This window comes from Phallusia mammillata, chromosome 5 (assembly GCF_965637545.1).
Source record: "Phallusia mammillata chromosome 5, kaPhaMamm4.hap1.1, whole genome shotgun sequence".
Classification (NCBI taxonomy): Eukaryota; Metazoa; Chordata; class Ascidiacea; order Phlebobranchia; family Ascidiidae; genus Phallusia; species Phallusia mammillata.
Genome location: NC_137256.1, coordinates 15,547,875 through 15,569,598, shown reverse-complemented (window position 1 = coordinate 15,569,598; position 21,724 = coordinate 15,547,875). Strand labels below are relative to the sequence as shown.

The 21,724-nt window shown below is 37.1% G+C and overlaps 1 protein-coding gene across 3 annotated transcripts in view; it reads left to right on the top strand.

Annotated features, from left to right (window-relative positions):
* Nucleotides 1-21,724, top strand: part of LOC145229087 (regulator of nonsense transcripts 2-like) — a 46,895-nt gene that overhangs the window by 16,611 nt on the left and 8,560 nt on the right. For 2 of the 3 annotated variants that reach the window (XR_013860352.1, XM_080094349.1), the window contains exons 7-26: nucleotides 528-697; nucleotides 1,000-1,042; nucleotides 1,235-1,353; nucleotides 1,411-1,516; nucleotides 1,643-1,682; nucleotides 1,771-1,922; nucleotides 1,990-2,105; nucleotides 2,472-2,662; nucleotides 2,801-2,904; nucleotides 2,964-3,158; nucleotides 3,266-3,379; nucleotides 3,455-3,673; nucleotides 3,763-3,888; nucleotides 4,661-4,822; nucleotides 5,110-5,297; nucleotides 5,400-5,490; nucleotides 7,162-7,384; nucleotides 11,823-11,986; nucleotides 12,058-12,180; nucleotides 13,836-13,945. Coding sequence is in view for 2 of the 3 variants with exons in the window: in XM_080094349.1 (XP_079950475.1) it covers nucleotides 528-697; nucleotides 1,000-1,042; nucleotides 1,235-1,353; nucleotides 1,411-1,516; nucleotides 1,643-1,682; nucleotides 1,771-1,922; nucleotides 1,990-2,105; nucleotides 2,472-2,662; nucleotides 2,801-2,904; nucleotides 2,964-3,158; nucleotides 3,266-3,379; nucleotides 3,455-3,673; nucleotides 3,763-3,888; nucleotides 4,661-4,822; nucleotides 5,110-5,297; nucleotides 5,400-5,490; nucleotides 7,162-7,384; nucleotides 11,823-11,986; nucleotides 12,058-12,180; nucleotides 13,836-13,945 (2,756 nt within the window). In the remaining variant the exon portion in view is untranslated. Of the gene's footprint in view, nucleotides 1-527; nucleotides 698-999; nucleotides 1,043-1,234; nucleotides 1,354-1,410; nucleotides 1,517-1,642; nucleotides 1,683-1,770; nucleotides 1,923-1,989; nucleotides 2,106-2,471; nucleotides 2,663-2,800; nucleotides 2,905-2,963; nucleotides 3,159-3,265; nucleotides 3,380-3,454; nucleotides 3,674-3,762; nucleotides 3,889-4,660; nucleotides 4,823-5,109; nucleotides 5,298-5,399; nucleotides 5,491-7,161; nucleotides 7,385-11,822; nucleotides 11,987-12,057; nucleotides 12,181-13,835; nucleotides 13,946-14,140; nucleotides 20,810-21,724 lie in introns of those variants that run through there. The other variant, XM_080094350.1, reaches the window with a different exon arrangement.

Sequence of the window (21,724 nt, the reverse complement as noted above, 5' to 3'; positions counted from 1 at the left end):
TGCAACTCATAATCTGCCACCAATTACCTCTTCTCAACACACACAACACATCTGTGGCCTTGTTCATTATAGAACGCCTTCTGATTTGTGCCTCTTTCGACTCTTGCCTTCTTCGCGCATAACTGCTTCGTCGCCGTGACGTCGATGCCGCTTCAGTGTGAGCGTCGGTGAGCGGAGTTAATATGGCAAGCCTGTGGTTTTGCCAAGAATGTTAAGTCGGCCAATCAAAGCTAAATATAACGTCGTTATGAAATGCTAAACTGACGAAATGTTTGCAAAGCAAGAAATATGTTACCTTCTATAATTTTTATAATAACGCCGACGCCTTGCTTAAGTTGTAAAATACAACTATGCTGTCAAAACTGATGCAATACGGATAACCCAACAAGGAGTCAACTGGAAGCACTAGTTACATGCTGTTTCCTGTCTACCTAAAATGTCAAGTCAAACACAATAATTACAGACATCAATTGGATGCTGTATCGTACATGTGTATTACTGAGTATTTGTTTATTGTCTAATTTTAGATCACTGTTGGAGGAATCCTAACCGACAAAGAAGGTCTGACTTTAATTCACAACCAACTTTGCGCTGTTCTTGCGAGCGATCGGGATCGACTGGAAATTTTATCTCTTATCATAAGTTTTTGCAAACACAATGGTGAAGATATCGCCGGATTACTTCCAAGAAAAAACAGGCATGCTCAAAACTACTTTGTAAACTATGTAAGCTGAACGTGCAAAAAAGTCCACTTGACACATTACGCATTTCTTGCAAATATTATGCCTACAACGCATAACACATGACGAACTTTTGCAACCGCAGGGACCCAAACCGCCATTTGGCCTCGTCCCATAGAAAAAAATGTCTTGATGTGTTGGGAGTGGTGTTCAACACTGACGCGTCAACACAAAAAATGTGGTTTCGCACATTTTTAAAACCCTATTCGCTTTATCCCAAATGACATGATGGCTTACAATAATTTGTATTTTGTTGCAGATTGCTTGCTGATAAGTTTGGAATGGAAATTCCCAAAAGCGATGTATGTTTATTTTTGACGTTCACAAAACCCACAAGTTAATAAATTTAACTTTTTAAACTATGTAGGGCCTACTGTAATATGTTTTTTAAGTACACTTTTCGTAAGTGTTTAAACGTAACTCGTATTGTTTTTTTTCAATGTTGCCGAAAGCAAAAATAGGTTTAATTCTTTTAGAACACCATTTTCTTTCAGATTATTTCCCCAGAAAAGCAAAAAATTTTTCACAATCTTCTCATTGATTATTGGAACTCTGTTCGTGATCATGTGGTTTCCATGCACAAAGAACTGCGCCAAACGGAATACCGAAACCGGTTAGTATTGCGAAATTTCTTGCTAATTGTCCACTTGACATCTGTGTTTATTGACAGACAAATCCTGCAGACAAAGGGGGAATTGCACGAAGAAAGAAGTAGGGTATTTGCGGAGAAACAAGCGGCATATGAAAAATTGCAACTCAACTGTAACATTCTTGCTGTAGGTTACATGCTCTTTTAGTTGTGTAATTATAGAGCAGGGGCGAAATGCAAATGAATTGCGTGCAAAGTGCAAAGATCAGGGAATGTGAAAAAGATACATTTACGTTACTCTATATTTTTTCAGGATCTTCTGGATACGGACGTTCCCGACCTGCCAGAATCAGGTAAACAAACTCGTGTTTCAACCAATATTAGCAAAGAGAAATGAAAAACATGAAGTAAATTTACAATAATCTATATTTTTTGTCACAGAAATTACCCATGCCGATCACGAATCTTCCATTAATATTTGTGACCAAACTGGACACAGCCCTGACATGTTCAGTGAACAATCAGTATGGGAAGATGAAGATCAAAAGTCGTTTTACACCAATATGTTGGACTTAAAGGCTATTGTACCTGCTGTGTGTAGCAGTCAATTCATTTCAATGTTTAGGAGGAAATTGTTTATTCCTTTTTTAATAACTTTAGATTTTGTACAAAGACAGTGGACCAAAACATAAAAACGAACACAAATCGGATAGAAGGAGGCACGATAATACCGGAACAGCAACGAAACCAATGGGGCCTAAGTTAAAAGGCAAAGGGTAGGTCCAATTGGCTGTTGCTATCATTTATGAAGGACACATTTTACAAAGAACCTTTTGAGGTTTGACCCCTGCAGAGACAGAAAACATTCTTGACCTTTTCATGAGCAAGCCTGAACAGGTTTCTCCAAACTTGAACCCTGTTGAGAAGGTTAGGAGTTAATATTTGCTCTTGGTTCCCGGGGATATGTACGAAACTATTCTCGCGGATGTAACAAACTGGTCAAACAACAATAAAACCAAGAAAAGTAGAGTGGCTTGTAAAATTTAACTGGAAATTAGGGTAATAGATATGTTTGCGCGAAGTATGAACTCGTGGAATCACTGTATTCGTTTCATTGTGTCGTGTTGCGAACATTTTTTCAGAGAAATTGCAGCGGAGGAGATGGATCGAGATTTAACTGACCTGGAAATAGCTGAACTTGATCAGGAAGAATTAGTGGCTGTTCAGGAAGCGGCCGAAGCCAGAATAGCTGTTTCTCCACACGAACCCAGTAAAGATGACAATGTTGAGTCTGATGATGACGGAGACAAAGATGCCCTCAGTCTCGAGGACGGTAGAATATTTACTTAAGAAAAACTTGCATAGTACTATACAACACATATTATTTAAAAAAGTGAAGCTTGTGGAAAAACGTAGCTTACCTCTGAGTATAGTAAATGCATAAAAACTCGTTTGATGTTTTTGCTTTTAGATACTGAAGAAGACGACATCAACATTGGTACCAGCACAAAAATTCTCATGGATAATTTTATCGCGTCGCTGAAAAATTGTGTCAATCGTGAATTAGTTGACAGGGTAGGATTTTTGTTTAACACATTTCCGTTGTTTATCCCCTAAATCACTACCTTTTTTAGGCTTCTCAAGATTTCTGCATGAACATGAACAGCAAGTCTAACCGGAAAAAGCTAGCTCGTGCTTTGTTCAATGTTCACAGATCAAGACTGGATTTGTTGCCTTTTTATGCTCGTCTTGCTGCGACTTTATATTCTTGTGTCCCGGATGTGGCCGATCACTTAACTCTAATGCTTTTGCGGGATTTTCGCTTTCATGTACGACCGGTGAAATGATTGAAATGAGTGTGGCGATTAAATATACCGCGACTTTTACTTTCAGCATGTTCTAGCAGGCAGCACAAAATTATTTTCTTGGCTTGCAGGTTCGGAAGAAAGATCAAATCCACATAGAAAGTAAAGTAAAGACTGTTCGATTTATTGGAGAAATGACAAAGTTTGACATGATAACCACTTCAGATACACTCAACTGCTTGAAGGTGAATTTGCAGACCGATTGTTGTTCGACACTACGTTATACAGATTTGTTTTTATTTCTTTTAACTTTTGTACAGATGCTTATACTTGAGTTTTCTCCCCACGCGATTGAGATGGCTTGTGCGCTGCTCGAAACTTGTGGCCGGTTTCTACTTCGAAACAAGGCTTCCCATTTACGAGCAAGAGTTCTGCTGGAACAACTTGTGCGAAAGCGTGTGGCGAAAGCTATCGACCAGCGATATGCGACTATGATCGATAATGCACGATACACATGTGACCCTCCCAAATCCGACGCCGTAGGTTCTTTGCAGACAGAATGAATAATAATGCTGGTAGCAGGTTTGATATTTGAAAAGTGGGTAAATTTGCTTTCTATTTTTCAAAGGTTGTATACAAACCGCGTCCACCTATCCACGAGTACATACGAAAACTACTGTTCCGGGATCTAAGTAAAAGCACTGTTGAAAAAGTGTTACGGCAGATGCGAAAGTTGCCATGGAGCAACCCAGAGGTTCGTCGGACATGTTTCTAGTTTTATTTGTTTTAATTAACCTACACCTCCCCTTTCCTGAATAATATAGATGTGCCATTTGTTTTGTTTGACTCGTCAAACCCACTATGTACCCCGCTATCCCTCTAAAATGGGTGATTTTTTAACAATTTCCGAATTGGACAAAATTTGGACGGTTTGTTAATTTTTCCATTTATAGGTGTTGATTGTTGTGTTTCAACTTCTTGTCCTAATAATGACCCCACTAGCACCATAGAATAGGTGACTTTTTTAACAATGTCCGAATTAGCTGAAATTTGGATAGTTTGTTGAATTTGCTGTTAATTATTGTGTTTTTCCTTGCAGCCCCAATGTTTACCCCACTAGCCCCCTAAAATAGGTGAATTTTTTAAACAATGTCAGAACTAGCTGAAATTTGGACAGTTTGTTAATTTTGTCGTTTATAGGTGTTGATTGTTGTTTTTCACCATGTAGCCTTAACGTTTACCGTACTACCCCCATAAAATGGGTCAATTTTGTGACCACTGCCTGAATTGGACAAAATTCCACAAGTTTCTGCCTGCAGAAACAAACCAAGGTTATCAAACAAAATGTGTTAAACGCACTTGAAACGATTTGTCTTTGCTCAGCATAACATTATACGTTTTGGTGTGTGGCATTTTGGTGGCTTAAAGCTCGTCAATCAATTCTGATCGCTAAACAAACAAGACACGTTTTCTATCTGTGGATGTACTGTACCCGGTCTAATTGTTTTTTTCCTTTGTTTTTTTAGGTGTACAATTATATTCTCAAATGTTTGGGGCAAAGCTGGAGCATCAAGTTTAATAATGTTCATTGCCTTGCCAGTTTAGTAGCTGGTTTGGTTTCTTACCGGGATGACGTCGGTCATATTGTTGTTGATGACGTATTGGAGGATATTCGTGTGGGAATGGAGGTATTTATTTAATCCCACAATAAGAACGTGTTTTGTTTGACAAATTTCCGTTTCCTAAAAACGTGTTCATACATCCGTTATAACCTCACTACATAAAAATATATATTTGAGCTCCTTACCATTGTCATTATTTTTGAATTTTTATGCGCTATTGGCTATGCTGAGACAAAATTAAACCTTGACCTAAAAAGGTAAAGAAGCACTGTGTTAAGAGCACAATAGATTTTGGTATATAAGTTGTCCCAAATGTGAATGTATTTTTGTTCGATTCAAGCCACGTTTTCTAGATAAATCATCCTCGCTACAACCAGCGCAGAGTAAGTAGCGTGAAGTTTCTGGGTGAATTGTACAATTATCGAATGTTGGAATCGTCAGTAATATTCAACGTCCTTTATTCGTTCATAACATTCGGTGTAAGTTATGATCCATCGCGGATAAGTTTGTTTGATCCACCGGAACACTTGCTAAGAATAAGGTAGTTGTTTTTGTGAATGTAACCAATTTAATACAAATTTTGGCTTATCTGGTAAGAAAGAGGACAGGCTGGAAATAATTCGATCATTTGGAATCATTTCAGGTTGGTTTCTGTGTTACTTGAAACATGCGGACAGTACTTTGATCGGGGATCGAGCAAACGACGTTTGGATTATTTCATTGCATATTTTCAGGTAAATTAGATTTTGGCATATTTATGTAAGTTGGATATTCCCGTCTTTAGAAAGAACTTTTTATTGGTCCCCTTTCCTGAAGGAGACGCATATTGATATCACTGTGCTTTTTTTCTCTCTTAAAGTTGAAACTTTCACAGATGGTAGATACAGTTATATAGAAGTGCCATTTGTTTTGACTCGTTTGCCTCACTATTTACCCCGCTAGGTCCCTAAAATGGATGAATTTTCTGAACAATTTCTGAATTTGATGAAATTAAGCCAGTTTGTTGATTTTGTCATTTATAAGCGCCGATTGTTGCGTTTCGCCCTGTAGTCCCGATATTTACCCCACTGGCTCCCTAAAATAGGTAAATTTTTTAAACAATGTTGGAATTAACTGAAATTTGAGCAGTTTGTTGAATTTGCCATTTATAGGTGTTGGTTATTTTTTTCAGCTTGTAGATCCAATATTTACCCTTTTAAAATAAGGCGATGTCTGAATTGCATAGTAAGAAACCCTAAAATGCACTATTTACAACCTTGTTTGGGGACCCATGAGTTTATGCCTGCAAAAATTTGAGTAGCACATACTTACTCGCTAATAACATATATGAATATCTTTCCTCTATATCAGGGATGGCGAACCACTGACCCGCGGGTCACAAAGTGACCCACCACGTGAATTCCAGTGACCCACTTGTAGTTTCAAAAATTTATACTGATTACTATAGGTAGGGTTACCAGATTTCCAAGATTAAAAACCAACGCAACAGTTAACTTTGAGTCCTTTGCCAGATTGCCTATTGTCTCAATATACAGATTGTTGAGTCAATTGTGAGGCAACAGATATGTTTATTTAAACGTACAACTTGAAACGATTTGTTGTACCTTTGTTGACGGTTCCGCATGTTCATGCGAATCTTTGTTTTCACACATGAATTTCATAAAATCAAGTGCCAGGAATCGTCTCAGCTCAGATATGACTGCTGCGTGTATTAAACTGAAAACTAACTAGGATCACAAGACTTGCAGAAAAAATGCAGCAACAAGCATCTTAGCATTGACATTGACATTGACATATAATAAAATATGTGACCCACTTTGTTTTCTTTCCGAATTTTGATATCATGTTTGACCCATTCAACTAACAAGGTTCGCCATCCCTGCTCAATATGCACAACCCTAAAAGCTATGTACCACTCATAGCATCGGGTATCGGCGCCAATACAGTATTATAGGGATAAACCTAACTGGAACAACGTATGTTAATTTGTGTTGACGCATCATACGAAAATTGGAAATTATGACCTCAGCTTATTTGTTGTGGTATTAGCGTTGACTTATTTCTGAGAGTAATCTATGTTATTAAACTAAAAACTAAACTAGAAATTTTGCATCGTTAGCTACGAATTCGTTGTGAATGTTTGTGCGACGTGTGTGACATGTTGTTGAGTGCATGTGCGTTGCCCATTCTTATCGAAACATGGTGCCTCAAAAAAGTGCAGCAAATGTAAAAGTTCAGAATGCGATTAACGTATTTTGGTCGCTGGTTGATCCAAGCGTGTTTTGCACTCAAGTGTATAGGTATGCCCGGGTCCGACCCCGCCACCGCAATTTTGTACCTCTGGGTTATAGTGTATGTGCAAAATGTGCTAACCTACCTTTCTAGTTTTGTTCTACAAATTGCAGAGATACATTTGGTTGAAGCGCAGTCTTCCCTACTGGTCATTACCTGTCAGCAGTGATGATGAAAACTCTGATTCAGAAAACACTTCACGTTTTCCCATTGAGGTTGATTATCTCGTTCAAGACACACTGGAACCGTTACGTCCAAAACTTCAGTTTGCAGCCTCATTTCAAGAAGCTGCAAACTCTGTGGCTGGTGTCGAGAAGGAAATGTTTGCTAAAATTGGTAAGGGTTACTTAAAACCAATGCTGACAAAACAACCCATGCCACTTACTGCACAAGTAGCATGATGGCTGGTGCACTGTAATCAAGGGTTACCATATCTGCGTAAGCAAAATTCTAGACACTTTTAATAAATATCTTAGGCAATACCAAAGAGGTGCATCAGCTGTTATTATGGGCCCTTCCCTGAAGGGGACACATATTGTTTTTGTCTATATATATATATATTTTTTTTTTCTGTCTAACGCGGATTTGTTCCCACGTTTTGGTCAAGAAAGAATGGTTCAAACTTTTTTAAATTTACACACATTACACTGGCCAACACAATTTTTGGTGTCTTTAATGTTAAAACTGATATTGACTAATTTTGGGGTGCTGATTTCAAAAATCATTACGGTTTTCTTCAATCAGATCAACTTTTTAAGTTATTTACAAAATCAAAATTTATGACCATATTGATTCAATGACTTTAAAATCATGCTTTTATGTGTTTGTTAAAGTTTTGTTACATTATACACATCAATTTCCTACAGTGCAGTCAGTTTTATAGCATGAATATGCGTTCTATGCCTATGCTCTGTCTAAAAATGGTTGGTGCAGGCTAGCGGTAACTTTAAACTATACATGTTTTATGGAGTGATTTTCAGGCTAGTAAAGCAAGGTGGTAAAACTAAAATTAATAGTGGCTAGGTCATCTATAAGGTGTTGCATGAATTACCAAAATGTTTTATGCTACATTTCTGGTGTAAACCCATACAACACAACTAAAAAGAAAAAAAAGGTCTGTATGAAATGTGCATATCTTGCACACTTCGATGTGGCCTTAGGGGTTTAGGACAAGCAATTGGCTCCACTTACCTAATGTTGACTGGAATATTGCAGCAATGGACAAAAACAGCAGAAAGGGACTGAAATTATTAGAAAGAGTACATAACTAAGTTATTAAGCGGTCTGAAAAATTCGGTACGAAAATCAGTATAAAGCTACACTTCCCTTAAAACGTAGGGGATATAAATGATCAGAATTAAGCTGAAAGGTTCCAACAGGATATCAGTAAAACAAAATGTGTCAGGGAAGAAGGAATAATGTGGTCCTGGCTAACTGCTGTTGGTCAATTAAACGGGACGATATTGCTGCCACTCAGTTCCGAAAGTTACCAAAGTACATGTGTAGGGGTATACCTGATAACTTACAAATTTGAAAAAAAAAATTGTTTTTTTGTGTTGAATTTTGTTTGTTAGGAGTGTCCACCTGTTACATTTAAAATTAAATTCGAAATTTTGTTCTTGCAATAACGTTAATTCCAAATAAAATACTCAAAACCAGTTTTACTTTTGTGTATACATATAAATTGTTTTTCAAATGTGGATGTACCATAACAGGAAAACTAGACGTGATACAGATAAACTGATTGCATTTTTGAAATCAGAGCACTAGAATTATTCAAAATCGGTTCACCCACAGCCCCCAAGTACTTTAGCAAGTATAGCCATTTTAAAACGTGAAATTTTTAAAACGGCTATACTTGCTAAAGTACTTCATTTAGGAGTTATATGCTTTGTTGTTTGGTGCGATATAAGGTATTTCAAAGAATTTTGTACCTTAAAAAAAGATTTTTTCACCCCTTAAACCCCAAGATATTCGTTTCTGTCTAACGGTGGTTTGTTAAATGCGTTTGGTCAAGAAAGAGTGCTTTAAATTTATTCCAATTTGCACAGATGTTAGTTATTGTCCTGAATTTGATCCACCTGAAGTTTGACCCCAAACGAGTTCACCCACAGGTCCTCAAAACGAAAAAAATTAAAAAACGGCTGTACTGACCCAAGTACATAATCTGAGGGTTTCATGCTTTGTTGGTTGGTGCAATGTAAGCTATTCTAAAGAATTTTGTAACTTTTTATTGGATTCACCCATTTTTACCCCTTAAACCCCCAAATAATAAGTTTTAGGCCAGAAATACAAGCCCTAATGTGCTGAAATGTTAAACAATTGTTTGCAGTAGGTTATTCGTTTAGTATTTAAAAATTTGCCTAATCGGCTAAATAGTTACTTTTATGGCCCATAATATGCGTACACTGTCAGTCAGATAGAAGTCTCAACTCTTAAGGTAGTAATTCACTTGTTTACGATTAAGGCGGGTGAATGCAGCGGGAGTGCTCAGTATTCACCTGTTTATGATTAAGGCCAGTGAAAAATTGGTGATTAGAAATCAACTGTTTTTGCGCAGCTATGCTATGTCGTTTTATTAAGTTATCAAGCACATTTTCAGTTGTGGAAAATTGTGTTTAAAAACTGACCTTGAACGACAATATCAAGGTCAAAGCATGAGATTAAATTGAAAGTATTTTTCCTGTTCTTATTTACTGTTTTTTTGTAATTATATGACAATAATGATGCAAAAAGAATTCGAACAAAACTTTTAAAGTTGGGTTAAGGCTAAAGTTTTTCCTTAAGAATCTAAAAGTAACCAGGATGTTTGTTTACCATAAATCCGCACAAACGTGCGTGTGGGGACCCATTCGTTTTTGCTTGCAAAAACAATCATATGTGTTGTAGATCAAATGATGTGTATAGTAAATTGGTAAATACCTAACTATGAGTGTGCCCTGTTTTTACTGTTACCAAATCGCATATGCATATGTGTGGGGACCCATTAGATTATGCTTGCTTAAGCAATTATGTTATAAAGTGCCAGGAAAAAGATAGGGAACCAATGAAATGTAAGTTCCAAATATATATCCATTATAAATATAGTAAATTCTATATGTGATACATCGTTAAATATGATATAGTATATATAAACTGGCAATATATAGGAAAACCACTATTCTAGTATTCGTTAAGCAACATTTTGTTTAGACCAGGGGTTCCCAACCTTTTTTGCTGCTCGTACCCCTTCGTCAGGTCAAAGCATTCTTCGTACTCCCAAAAAAATTCTGATGGAATTTTTCAAATATATATTGCTAAATCAAATTGGTTTTATAGCTCAATTAAACGTTTGTAAACCGTTTGTAGCAGATTTACAGCAAGACTGCATTGAATGCCTCCTTTATCTGTGCTTTTTCCCCTAACTTTGTGCTTTGTTTTTTATTGCTGGCAGCAAGTAAAGAAAAGCATTGTTATGAGACATATCTGTTTGAGTAGCTGCTTCATGGCCCAAAGATCTTCGTACCCCATGATGTTCAATCTCGTACCCCCAAGGGGTACGAGTACCCCCAGTTGGTAACCCCTGGTTTAGACTATGTAAAAAATATTTCTGTAGTACCAAGATTCACACATGAATTTGTTGTATGTTTTTCATTTAGCTTTCTTTTTTTTGTTTTTATGGATTCCCTTTCATGAAGGGGACACATTGTTTTATTCTTTTTTTTATTTATTTCTGAGTGCTTTAAACTTATTCAATTATTGATCCTCTCAAAGTTTTATCCTGAAGATCCAGTGGTTCACCCACAGACCCGAAAATGTTTTTTTTTTGAAAACAGCTATACTCACTAAAGTACACAATCCAGGAGTTTTATACTGTATTAGTTTGTGCATTGTAAAGTAGTTTAAAGCAATTTGTTACTTTTAGTTAAAATCTTCTTTTATCTCTAAGTATTCTTTTTTAATTTTATCAGTCATTAAGTTGGAAAGTACCTACCCTAATGTGCTAATTTTAAACAGTTGTTTGTAGGGTGATTTGTTCAATCTGTACCACAACTTGACTTCTTCATTTTGGATAAGTTAATGTCATCATTCGTCAATACAGTTAAGATTGATTTGTTCCATCTCTGTCATTTTTTAATATGACATGAAAGAAACAATGTTTGGGTTATGTATAGTTTAGGCACAATAGTGTTGTTGAACATAAAGACCTTTTTGCATGCTACCGAAAACTTGTCAAAAGGTCATTCAACGGTTATTCGAGTTAGCTACTGCAGATCAACAGATACATTTTGCGAAACAAACTAAGTGAGGAACTATGTGTCATACTTATGTCGCAACCATGGCTACTTAATTTGTCAGTGTCTGTGATACTAGTACTTTTCCCATTCCTTATTACTACTTTTATAAATATATGTAACATTATAATAATATAAAAAGATGATGGATGAAATCATTTAGGTTGATGCTTTCTACTAATTTGTGTGAGCGGATCTAAGTGCTTCTGCCGAAAAAAATTGAAATTATGTTAAACGTTATATAACATAGGAACCTATATGAAAATAGGTGACAAATGTACATTTGCTGTAAGTATGGTAATTGGTGTATGTGGTAAATCACTACAAAGAATGTAATGTTTATTAGTTGGAATATATAGAAAGACCACCTTTGTCAGTGCCCTTTGCATTAAATACAGTTTACATAAATTGACTTGTTTTGTAATTTACTGCTCCATGTAAGGTTTGGAACAATGCACATCAATAAGAGTTCTCAAAGATTTTGAATTGTTGAAATGCAGAAAAAGTCGTAACATCTGATAAAATTCATCATCAAACTGTTGAAAACTTAAGCACCATCCCAGAGGGAAGTTCCCAGGTTGATCATGTTGAAGATGAAAACAGCAGTCAATCAGGTTCTAGTGATAATGAGGACAAATTTGATGAAGAAATAGACACAGGAGAAGTTAGTTTGTACTTGCTAAATTTTTTACATGTTTTTGCATTCGTTGTTGTTTTATTTCTAAACTGCCATAGATGGTAACTGGTGAAATTGATGAAAATGATCCTGACAGTGAAGTTTATACAACAAGAAGTCAGGTACGACGAGCTCATTGTGTGGAGGATGATGATTTCCAGAAAGCTTTGGATGCAATCATGGTTTGTTTGAATAAATTTAATGTAAAGCACCTAAAAACTTCAATTAAGTTTGAGTGTGTTTGAATGTGTTTCTAATTTAATATTCACATGTGTTGCCAATTTAATTATGGGTCCCCTTCCCTGAAGGGGACACATATTGATTTTACTCAAATTGTTTTTGTTTTTTTTCTTTGTTTTTCTTCTTTTTTTTTCTCCCCAAAGTTTGTCCGACTCGTTTTTCCATGAAATGTTTGATGAAATTTACACAGATGGTAGATATAGTTCTGTAGATGTGCATCCCACTTTGTTTTTGTTCATAACCCCAGTATTTACCCCGCTAGCCCCCTTTTACCCCAAAGTTTGTCCGACTCGTTTTGCCATCAAATGTTTAATGAATTTAGATGAAACTTACACAGATGGTAGGTATAGTTATGTAGATGTGCATCCCACTTTGTTTGTGTTGATAACCCCACTATTTACCCGCTAGCCCCCTAAAATGGTTTTTTTCACCCAAAGTTTGTCCGACTCGTTTTTCCATCAAATGTTTAATGGATTTGGGTGAAATTTGCACAGATGGTAGATATAGTTATGTAGATGTGCATCCCACTTGGTTTGTGATGATAACCCCACTATTTATCCCGCTAGCCCCCTAAAATGTTTTTTTTTTCACCCATAGTTTGTCCGACTCTTTTTTCCATCAAATGTATGATGGATTTGGGTGAAATTTGCACAGATGGTAGTTATAGTTATGTAGATGTGCATCCCACTTTGTTTGTGTTGATAACCCCAGTACTTACCCCGCTAGCCCCCTAAAATGTTTTTTTACCCCGCAAAGTTTGTCCGACTCGTTTTGCCATCAAATGTTTAATGGATTCGGATGAAACTTACACATATGGTAAAGATAGTTATGTAGATGTGCTTCCCACTTTGTTTGTGTTGATAACCCCAGTATTTACCCTGTTAACCCCTTAAAATGGGTGAGGTTTTAAACAGTGTCGGAATGGGCTGAAATTTGGATAGCTTGAAGAAGAGGCCATTTATAGGTGTTGATTGTTGTGTTCAACCCTGTAGCCCCAACATTCACCCCACAAGCCCCCAAAGTGTAAAACGTATTTGTATGTTATTGGGCACCACAAACGAAAGATTTCTGTGGCCCAATAGTGTTACAAGGGCAACCAGTTGTGTGTTACTTGTGTTTGTGGGTTGCTTGTTGGACGTTTTTGTGCCATGGCAGTTAGGGGGTTGTTAACAGCCCTATGTAGTCAGAAGCATTAATGGTTGTTGCTCAAAACACCTCTAGTGGTCAAACCTTTAAACATTGGCGGATTGGGCTCAAATTTTGTAGTACTATTGATTGAATTATTGTGGTTTCATAGTATTATTATTTAAGCCCAGTGCTGATCACTGTGTTTTACCTTACAACACCCGACTTTCTCATGGTTATCTCTTGAAATGCATTATTTGTAACTTTGCATGTGTGGGGACCCATGAGTTTCTGCCTGCAGAAACAACTAAGGTTATAAAAGACGCTGGATAATGTGGGACCCAATATAAAATAAGCAGAGGAAATATATGAATGTTTTAAAATAGGTTATAGTGTATAGGCAATGACAAAATGTGCTAAGCCACCCTTCTAGTTTCACAATGTAAACGAGTTATATAATTTTTGTTTTCAGTCAGAAAGTATTCAGTCTCGTAAACAAACTGTGGTTGTGCAACATGACATGACTGTTCCAGTCAGTGTAAAAAAAGCTATGTCAAAAGAACAAGAAGCAGATTCTATGAAGTAAGATATTGTTTGTGTCATTTACTTACTTTGCTCTTTTTCGTTGTGCACCTTAGTATTTTTGGTAATGTTATAGTTCGGCAACCCCTGACAGGTGTAACAATTAGCACTGGAGGTGAATTTTTATTGCATGGCAAAAGATTTGCGTGTTGGTATTGAAGTACTAATTTAAACAATTACATTGATTGTTTTCAGCTGCTTATCATTCAATAGTCTTAAAATTCAGGCTTCAAACACAAATCTGTCTGCTGTCTGCTTTCTGTTTGCTATTGATATCAGCTGGCACAAACCACGATTGGCCGACCGGAGCCGGAACCCGAGTACTCGGTACCGAGCATCGTTGTTTTTGATGCTCGGTGCTCGGCCGAGCACTTATACAAACTGATACGAGCAATAAATTTTCATATTCATTCCCTGCTATCATTAGCGAAATTAGTGTTTAAAAGTGTTTTCAATAACAAAAATGACCGTTTTTTTAATGCATTTGATGAAGAAAAACGCATACTTTAATTTTAATTTTTTGATTCTGGAATTTTGTAAGACGGTCGTTTATTTCTGCTTTGGGAAGTTTCCCTTATAAATGTGCTAGACCTCACGCTTATAGACACGTCAAATGGTCTGTTGTTTCTTGCCTATTTCGTTTTCTAGTTGGAAACGACGCGTTAAGCTTCAAAGTGCTTGTTGCAGAATTGTATGCAGGCCCCAAACCCGAAAGTACAAGACCTAAACCAGGTCAAACTGACAACTTTTGGCACATTCTACAGCGCAAGGCCGCTAAGGCGAGCGGAATCAGTTTCTATTATAACCCGTTATCTAATTCAAAAGAAGAAGAATGGATTTTAGAAATACCATTAAAGACCCAGATTTCGGCGCTACTTTCTAGCTTACTCAGCAAAATTGCAGCGGCCAGATCACCGTACGATCGTTGCTTCAAAAATCGAAACGGCACCAACTTCTAGGAATAAATGCCCTTCTGAATCTGGAGATCCATCTGTTAGGCTGCACAAGACCACCAATAGAAGACATAAATTATGCCAATCATTGGCACGCTACCAATTACATGAACCTAACGAACATAATTTGATTTATAGCGATCTAACATTTACGACAACCATTACGTGTTTGGCGGCCGGCGGGTCATAAACAATTTAACAGTAAACACTTTTAACCATTTTTTATGGGTCCCCTTCCCTGAAGGGGACTCATATTGTTTTTGTCCGTATTTTTTTCTCTTTTTTCTTTCTAACGCTCGTTTGGTAAAGAAAGAGTGCTTCAAATTTATTCAAATTTGGACATATGTTACTTGTTAATCCAAACTTGATCCTCCAGAAGTTTGACCCCAAATTACCCAGCGGTTCACCCACAGGCCCCCGAAACGGAAATTTTTTAACGCCGGTTTGTAACGCTCGTTTGGTAAAGAAAAAGTGCTTCAAATTTGGACATATGTTAGTTATTAATCCAAACTTGATCCTCCAGAAGTTTAACCCCGAATTACCCAGCGGTTCACCCACAGGCCCCCGAAACGTAAAATTTTTAACGCTGGTTTTTATCGCTCGTGTGGTAAAGAAGGAGTGCTTCAAATTTATTCAAATTTGGACATATGTTACTTGTTAATCCAAACTTGATCCTCCAGAAGTTTGACCCCAAATTACCCAGCGGTTCACCCACAGGCCCCCGAAACGGAAATTTTTTAACGCCGGTTTGTAACGCTCGTTTGGTAAAGAAAAAGTGCTTCAAATTTGGACATATGTTAGTTATTAATCCAAACTTGATCCTCCAGAAGTTTAACCCCGAATTACCCAGCGGTTCACCCACAGGCCCCCGAAACGTAAAATTTTTAACGCTGGTTTTTATCGCTCGTGTGGTAAAGAAGGAGTGCTTCAAATTTATTCAAATTTGGACATATGTTACTTGTTAATCCAAACTTGATCCTCCAGAAGTTTGACCCCAAATTACCCAGCGGTTCACCCACAGGCCCCCGAAACGGAAATTTTTTAACGCCGGTTTGTAACGCTCGTTTGGTAAAGAAAAAGTGCTTCAAATTTGGACATATGTTAGTTATCAAACCAAACTTGATCCTCTAGAAGTTTGACCCCGAATGACCCAGCGGTTCACCCACAGGCCCCCAAAACGTAAATGTGTCTAACGCTCGTTTGGTCAAGAAAGACACTGTAGGGCAGGCAGAAGTACCAATAGAGCAGTGGTCGTCAACGTATGGGTCGCGACCCCAAGTGGGGTCGCCTAAACTTTTTCTGGGGTCGCGAAATGTCGCCGAATTTAATTTAGCGCATTTTAAAATTGATTACAGAAAATGAAACTAATATTATGTTCTTTTAGATGGCAACTTTTGCTCTTGTTTTGTAGTTCAGCTTGCTACCTCCTGTTGCAATTAAATCGTGGTATTGGAAAAACAGAAAATGCCTTTATCGCGTAACAATGGGTTTCGACAACGTGTATTATGACTCAACACTATAAGTTTGTATTATTTAAGGTGACACCAGAACGAGTGAATAGTTATTTATGCAACGTACCCAACTATGCCAAATTTTTCTAATCCCGTTTTCAACCACGTGGCTGTGTGAAGCAGGATTTAGTGCAATGAGTGTATGAAAAACGAAACATCGTAATCGATTGGAAGTGGAGCATGACGTGTGGTTAAGCTTGTGCAAAGTCAAGCCGTGGCTTCAAAAACTTGTGGACAGTATACAGGCGCAACCATCTCACTAACAGTGCAAATTAAATGTTGAACAATCTGACAAGTTTGTGTTCCGAAAATTGGGTTTATGTCTTAAATGAAACGCCTTAAAAACTTTTTTCGTAATACTTTTGTATCGCCACATTTGTTTGTAATTATGTACAGTTTGTGTAATTGTTCTTTCGGTTCAGCATTACTAAAAACATTTTTCTCAGTGTTGAAAAAAAAAGAAAGGTCGCATGTAAATTCTGATTTCATTTTCCCTTAAATTGGGGTCGCCTATAAAAAAGGTTGAAGACCACTGCAATAGAGTAACTTACTGGTTTACGATAGCGGGAGGGCTCAGCTTGACGTCGAACAGACGTTTTACGAGACGTCGTTTCGGTGATTAGAAATCAGCTGTTGTGCACAGCAATGCTATATGTCGTTTTATTAAGTTATTACTCACATTTTTAGTTTTGGCGAAGGTTTTACACCTATGACGTGATTTAAACCTAATAAGCGTGCTTTGGTTTTGTACATGTCAAGCAAAACTTTGTTAATCAAAATAAAGATGAAAAAATAAACTTGACTTTTTTGCAAAATAAATGTTTTTGTAAATGCTCATTGGCAGGTTGGCCGCCGCATGATCACGGGTTACTTAAGGTCAACTAGTAGGTATTGCAAACACAGTTGAGAACTTTCTTTCGTCATAACGTATAGCGTTTTTGACAATCAATTTGGGAATCAATACTCAAGGCACGTATAAATTAGGCTTGACGGTATTGTAGAACATTAAGGACGGCGTGCTATTGAAAACGGTGTCAAAAGGTCAAACAGTCGTTTGGCGTGTGCACCCTGAGAGGTTACTACAGGTCAATGGTACTCGTTTTGCGAAACAAAGTTAAATGAAAAACAATTTGTTATGTACACACTTGTAGTGTTTTTGTAATTACATGACAATAATAGTGCAAAAAGAATACGAACATTTTTTTTATTGTTGGGTTAATGCTTTCTGAAAATTTGTCCTTAAGAATCTAAAAATCACCGCAACATTTGTTTACCGTAAATCCGCACAAACACGCAGGTGGGGACCCATTAGTTTTTGTTTACAAAAACAGTCATATGTGTAGATCAAATGATGTGTATAGTAATTTGCACTGGCGCCCACTTATGGGGAGGCGGGGAGGCGGCGCCTCCCCGGGTATCTGCGTTGCTGACTACGTCATAAACAAGTCTTGCGTTAATTTACAAAATAATGCACATACAGTTTTGCATTATCTATTTTACTACTGCACAGTCAACGACTGTCTAGTTTGAACAGAAAAACCTTTCTGAAAAATCAAACAACCCATATTGTTACGTCACAAACGTATACTTGAAGTGCTATATCAAAGTCTATACAAAACAAAAGTTGTCCAACCTATTGTTATGCAATAAAGCCGATGGAGCCATTTTGTGTCCAAAATGATACAGCGGGTAGAGAAAAATAACACATAAATTGTCTGATTTTTACAACATGGAGAGCTTGGACTAGAATTTGATTCGCCAAATTGAATGAAAATTTCGGGTTCTAACATTTCAACACAATATTAAAAGCTAAATTGCTGTTTTTCATGTAAATTTGGCCGCTCAATTTTCATGTGAACTTTAAATATTTGCGTTTAGCGAACATTGTCACACTCAAATGGTATAAACCAAAAGTTTTATTCGATTTGGCCTATCAAATTCGCGTTAAAGCCCACCAGTTTGTAAAAATCAGACAATTTATGTGTTTTTCCCTATACCTGCTGTATTAATTTGGACACAAAATGGCGTCCATGCGGCTCTATCGCGTAACAATGGGTTGGACTACTTGCGTTTTATATATACTTTGTGCTATATGAGCCATTGGATAAAAACATGCAAGTGTTTACTAACTCGGTCCGCTTCATCGACACATTGAAATAGTTTAAAGAAGGGGTAGCCAATTTTTTTCAGGGTGAGCCGGATAACATGAAAATGTCATTTGACGGCCACATAGCTTGCAAGCCCAAACGCAGCGCCGTTCCGTAATTGTGGTCTACAAAGCGCTTTTGCGGGACCAGTAGGAGCTACTGCAATATTACTAAGAGTCAGATAGCGCTACTGTCGAACAATAAAAATATTTGGCATAAATTACTAACTTCTCATTTAATTCATCACAATTAACAAAGAAATGCACCTGTATGCACACAGTAACGAAAGCATTGATACTTTAAGTCAGGGGTGTCCAACCCGTGGCCCGCAGGAAGGTTTTGAGTGGCCCGCGCGGTATTTTTTGAAATGACTCATATTGGCAACTTAATCGCCTACGTTATTTATGGCGAACTTTCATTCCGAAAAATTGGCATTTATTGTTTGCTTTATTTCTTTGTTAATAGAGTAGTAATACACAACTGTTCAAGTTACTTTTATTGCGTCACAATGCGCATTGTTACGCATCACAATTTCTACATTGTTACGTCACAATCCTACTCCTGGTTCATTGAGATACATCTGGCATCAGAGACTCGCGCAAGACGCATTTAGCAGTAAAACATCTTCCGCACTCTGCAGTAATATAGATTATGCCAAACAGGAAACAAAAAGCAACTAACGCTAACAGAACTTTCCAAGAAAGGTTGACATGTGACTTTAAATCCCCTGTAAGATCAGTAATTTCTGACAGCCATGTGGAAAAATCGCTTCGCATTGCTCCACCGTCCATCTCACTGAATATTGCCAAACTTGTTAGAGAAAAACAGTGCCAAACTTCACATTGAAATGTCGACGTGTGGAAAAAACTTTGTTGACTTTACTATATCTTGGTGTGTTTATTATGGGTCCCCTTCCCTGAAGGGGACACATATTGTTTTTGTCCGTATTTTTTTTTTCTTTTTTCTGTCTAACGCTGGTTTGTGAGACGCGTTTGGTCAAGAAAGAGTGCTTTAAATTTATTCAAATTTACAGAGATGTTAGTAAATAATCCAAATTTGATCCTCCTGAAGTTTGACCCCGATTGACCCAGCGGTTCACCCACAGGCCCCCAAAACGTATTTTTTTTAAAACGGCTGTACTGACTAAAGTACAGCGTCTTGGAGTTTCTTGATTTGTTGTTTGGTGCAATGTAAGGTTTTTTAAAGAATTTTGTATCTTTTTTTCGGATTCAACAATTTTTCACCCTTTAAACCCCGAAATAATCGGTTTTAGTAATGCTGGCTTGTGAGACGCGTTTGGTCAAGAAAGAGTGCTTCAAATTTATTAAAATATACAAAGATGTTAGTTAATAATCCAAATTTGATCCTCCTGAAGTTTGACCCCGATTGGCCCAGCGGTTCACCCACACGCCCCCAAAACGTAAAATTTTTAAAACCGTTGTACTGACTAAAGTACAGCATCTTGGAGTTTCATGCTTTGTTGTTTGGTGCAATGTAAGATTGTTTTAAAGATTTTTGTATCTTTTTTTCGGATTCACCCATTTTTTACCCTTTAAACCCCGAAATAATCGGTTTTAGTTTTTAGGCAGAAATACAAGCCCTATGGTGCAGAAATATTTAAAAAAATAACAATTGTTTAAGCAGGATATTCGTTTAGTATTTAAAATTTTGCCAGTTACCTTTACAACCCATAATATGTGTACGCTATCAGTCAGATATAAGTCCCAAGGGAGGAATTCACTGGTTTACGATTAAGGCGACAGAGCGGGAGTGCTCAGCTTGACGTCCAGACAGACGTTTTACGAGACAGTCGTTTGGGTGATTAGAAATCAGCTGTTTTTTTTTGTGCAGCAATGCTGTGTCGTTTTATTGAGTTATCACGCGCATTTTAAGTTTTTACACCTAAGACGTAATTTAAACTCGATAAACGTACTTCGGTTTCGTTTATGTCAGGCAAAACGTCGTTGATCAACATAAATATGAAAAAATAAACTTAACTTTTTCAAACGCCGCGTTAAATGGTCTTTAAATTCTCGTTGTCAGCTTGGCCGTCGCATAACCACGGGTCACTAAAGGTTAACTTGTACGCATTACAACACAGTTAAGAGTTTTTCGTCATAACGTATCTTCTTTATTTTTGACAAATCAATTCAAGAATCAGTACTTAAGTGATGTATAAATTAGGCTGAACGGTATTGTTAAACACTAAGGACTGCATGCTGTTAAAAACAGTGTCAAAAGGTCATTAAACGGTCGTTATTAAACGGACAAAAACTTTTGAAGTTTTTAAAGTTAAAAGTTAATGCTTTGTGAAAAATTTGTCCTTAAGGATCTAAAAATAGCCGCAACATAGGTTTACCGTAATCTGCATAAATACGCGTGTGGGGACCCATTAGTTTTTGTTTACAAAAACAATCATATGTGTAGATCAAATGATGTGTATAGTAAATTGGTAAATATCGTATAGAATATATAAAATTGAAGTATATCAGAAAGCCACTTTTCTAGTTGTTCTTATAACTGTAAACGAGGATAATACACATTTCTAAGATTAGAATTTCGGTGTGAGGATTTTAATTAGAAATTATAAGGCAGCTCTTTCTAAGATTCCAAATTGGCAGTAATACTCAAGTGGTCCGCGCAAACATTCGTAAACCGCATGTGGCCCTTGGGCCAAAAAGGTTGGACACCCCTGCTTTAAGTCTTGTCTGTGATGTAACAAACTGGTTTGGATGATTTTTTATGCGTCCTGTGAAGTGTGAAAAAAGGTAAACTTATGCCCACATGTTGTTTTGGGAACACTGTCGTTGTTTTCCAAGATATATAGGCTATTTAGACAAATACCTTCGCGGTCTTTACTTTGGTAACTCCTGATTTGAAATAAACTGAACTTAAAAACTAAAAATGCGTTACATACAATTTGCTGCGTAAATAGACAACACGGTTTAAACGTACCAAACGACCTAGAAACGTATAGTAAACTACATTTATAATGGCTTTTTTAGACGCATGTGCGCCTTGTTGCGTAAAAATATAACATGTTTTGTAATAGTTGTTGCTGGCAAGGAAAAAAATGTTGTACTGTATAGTTGGGTCGGCATCAGCTGTTGATGTATACCAGGGGTGGGGAACCTACTTCGTTCTGCGGGCCGCATGAATTGCACATCA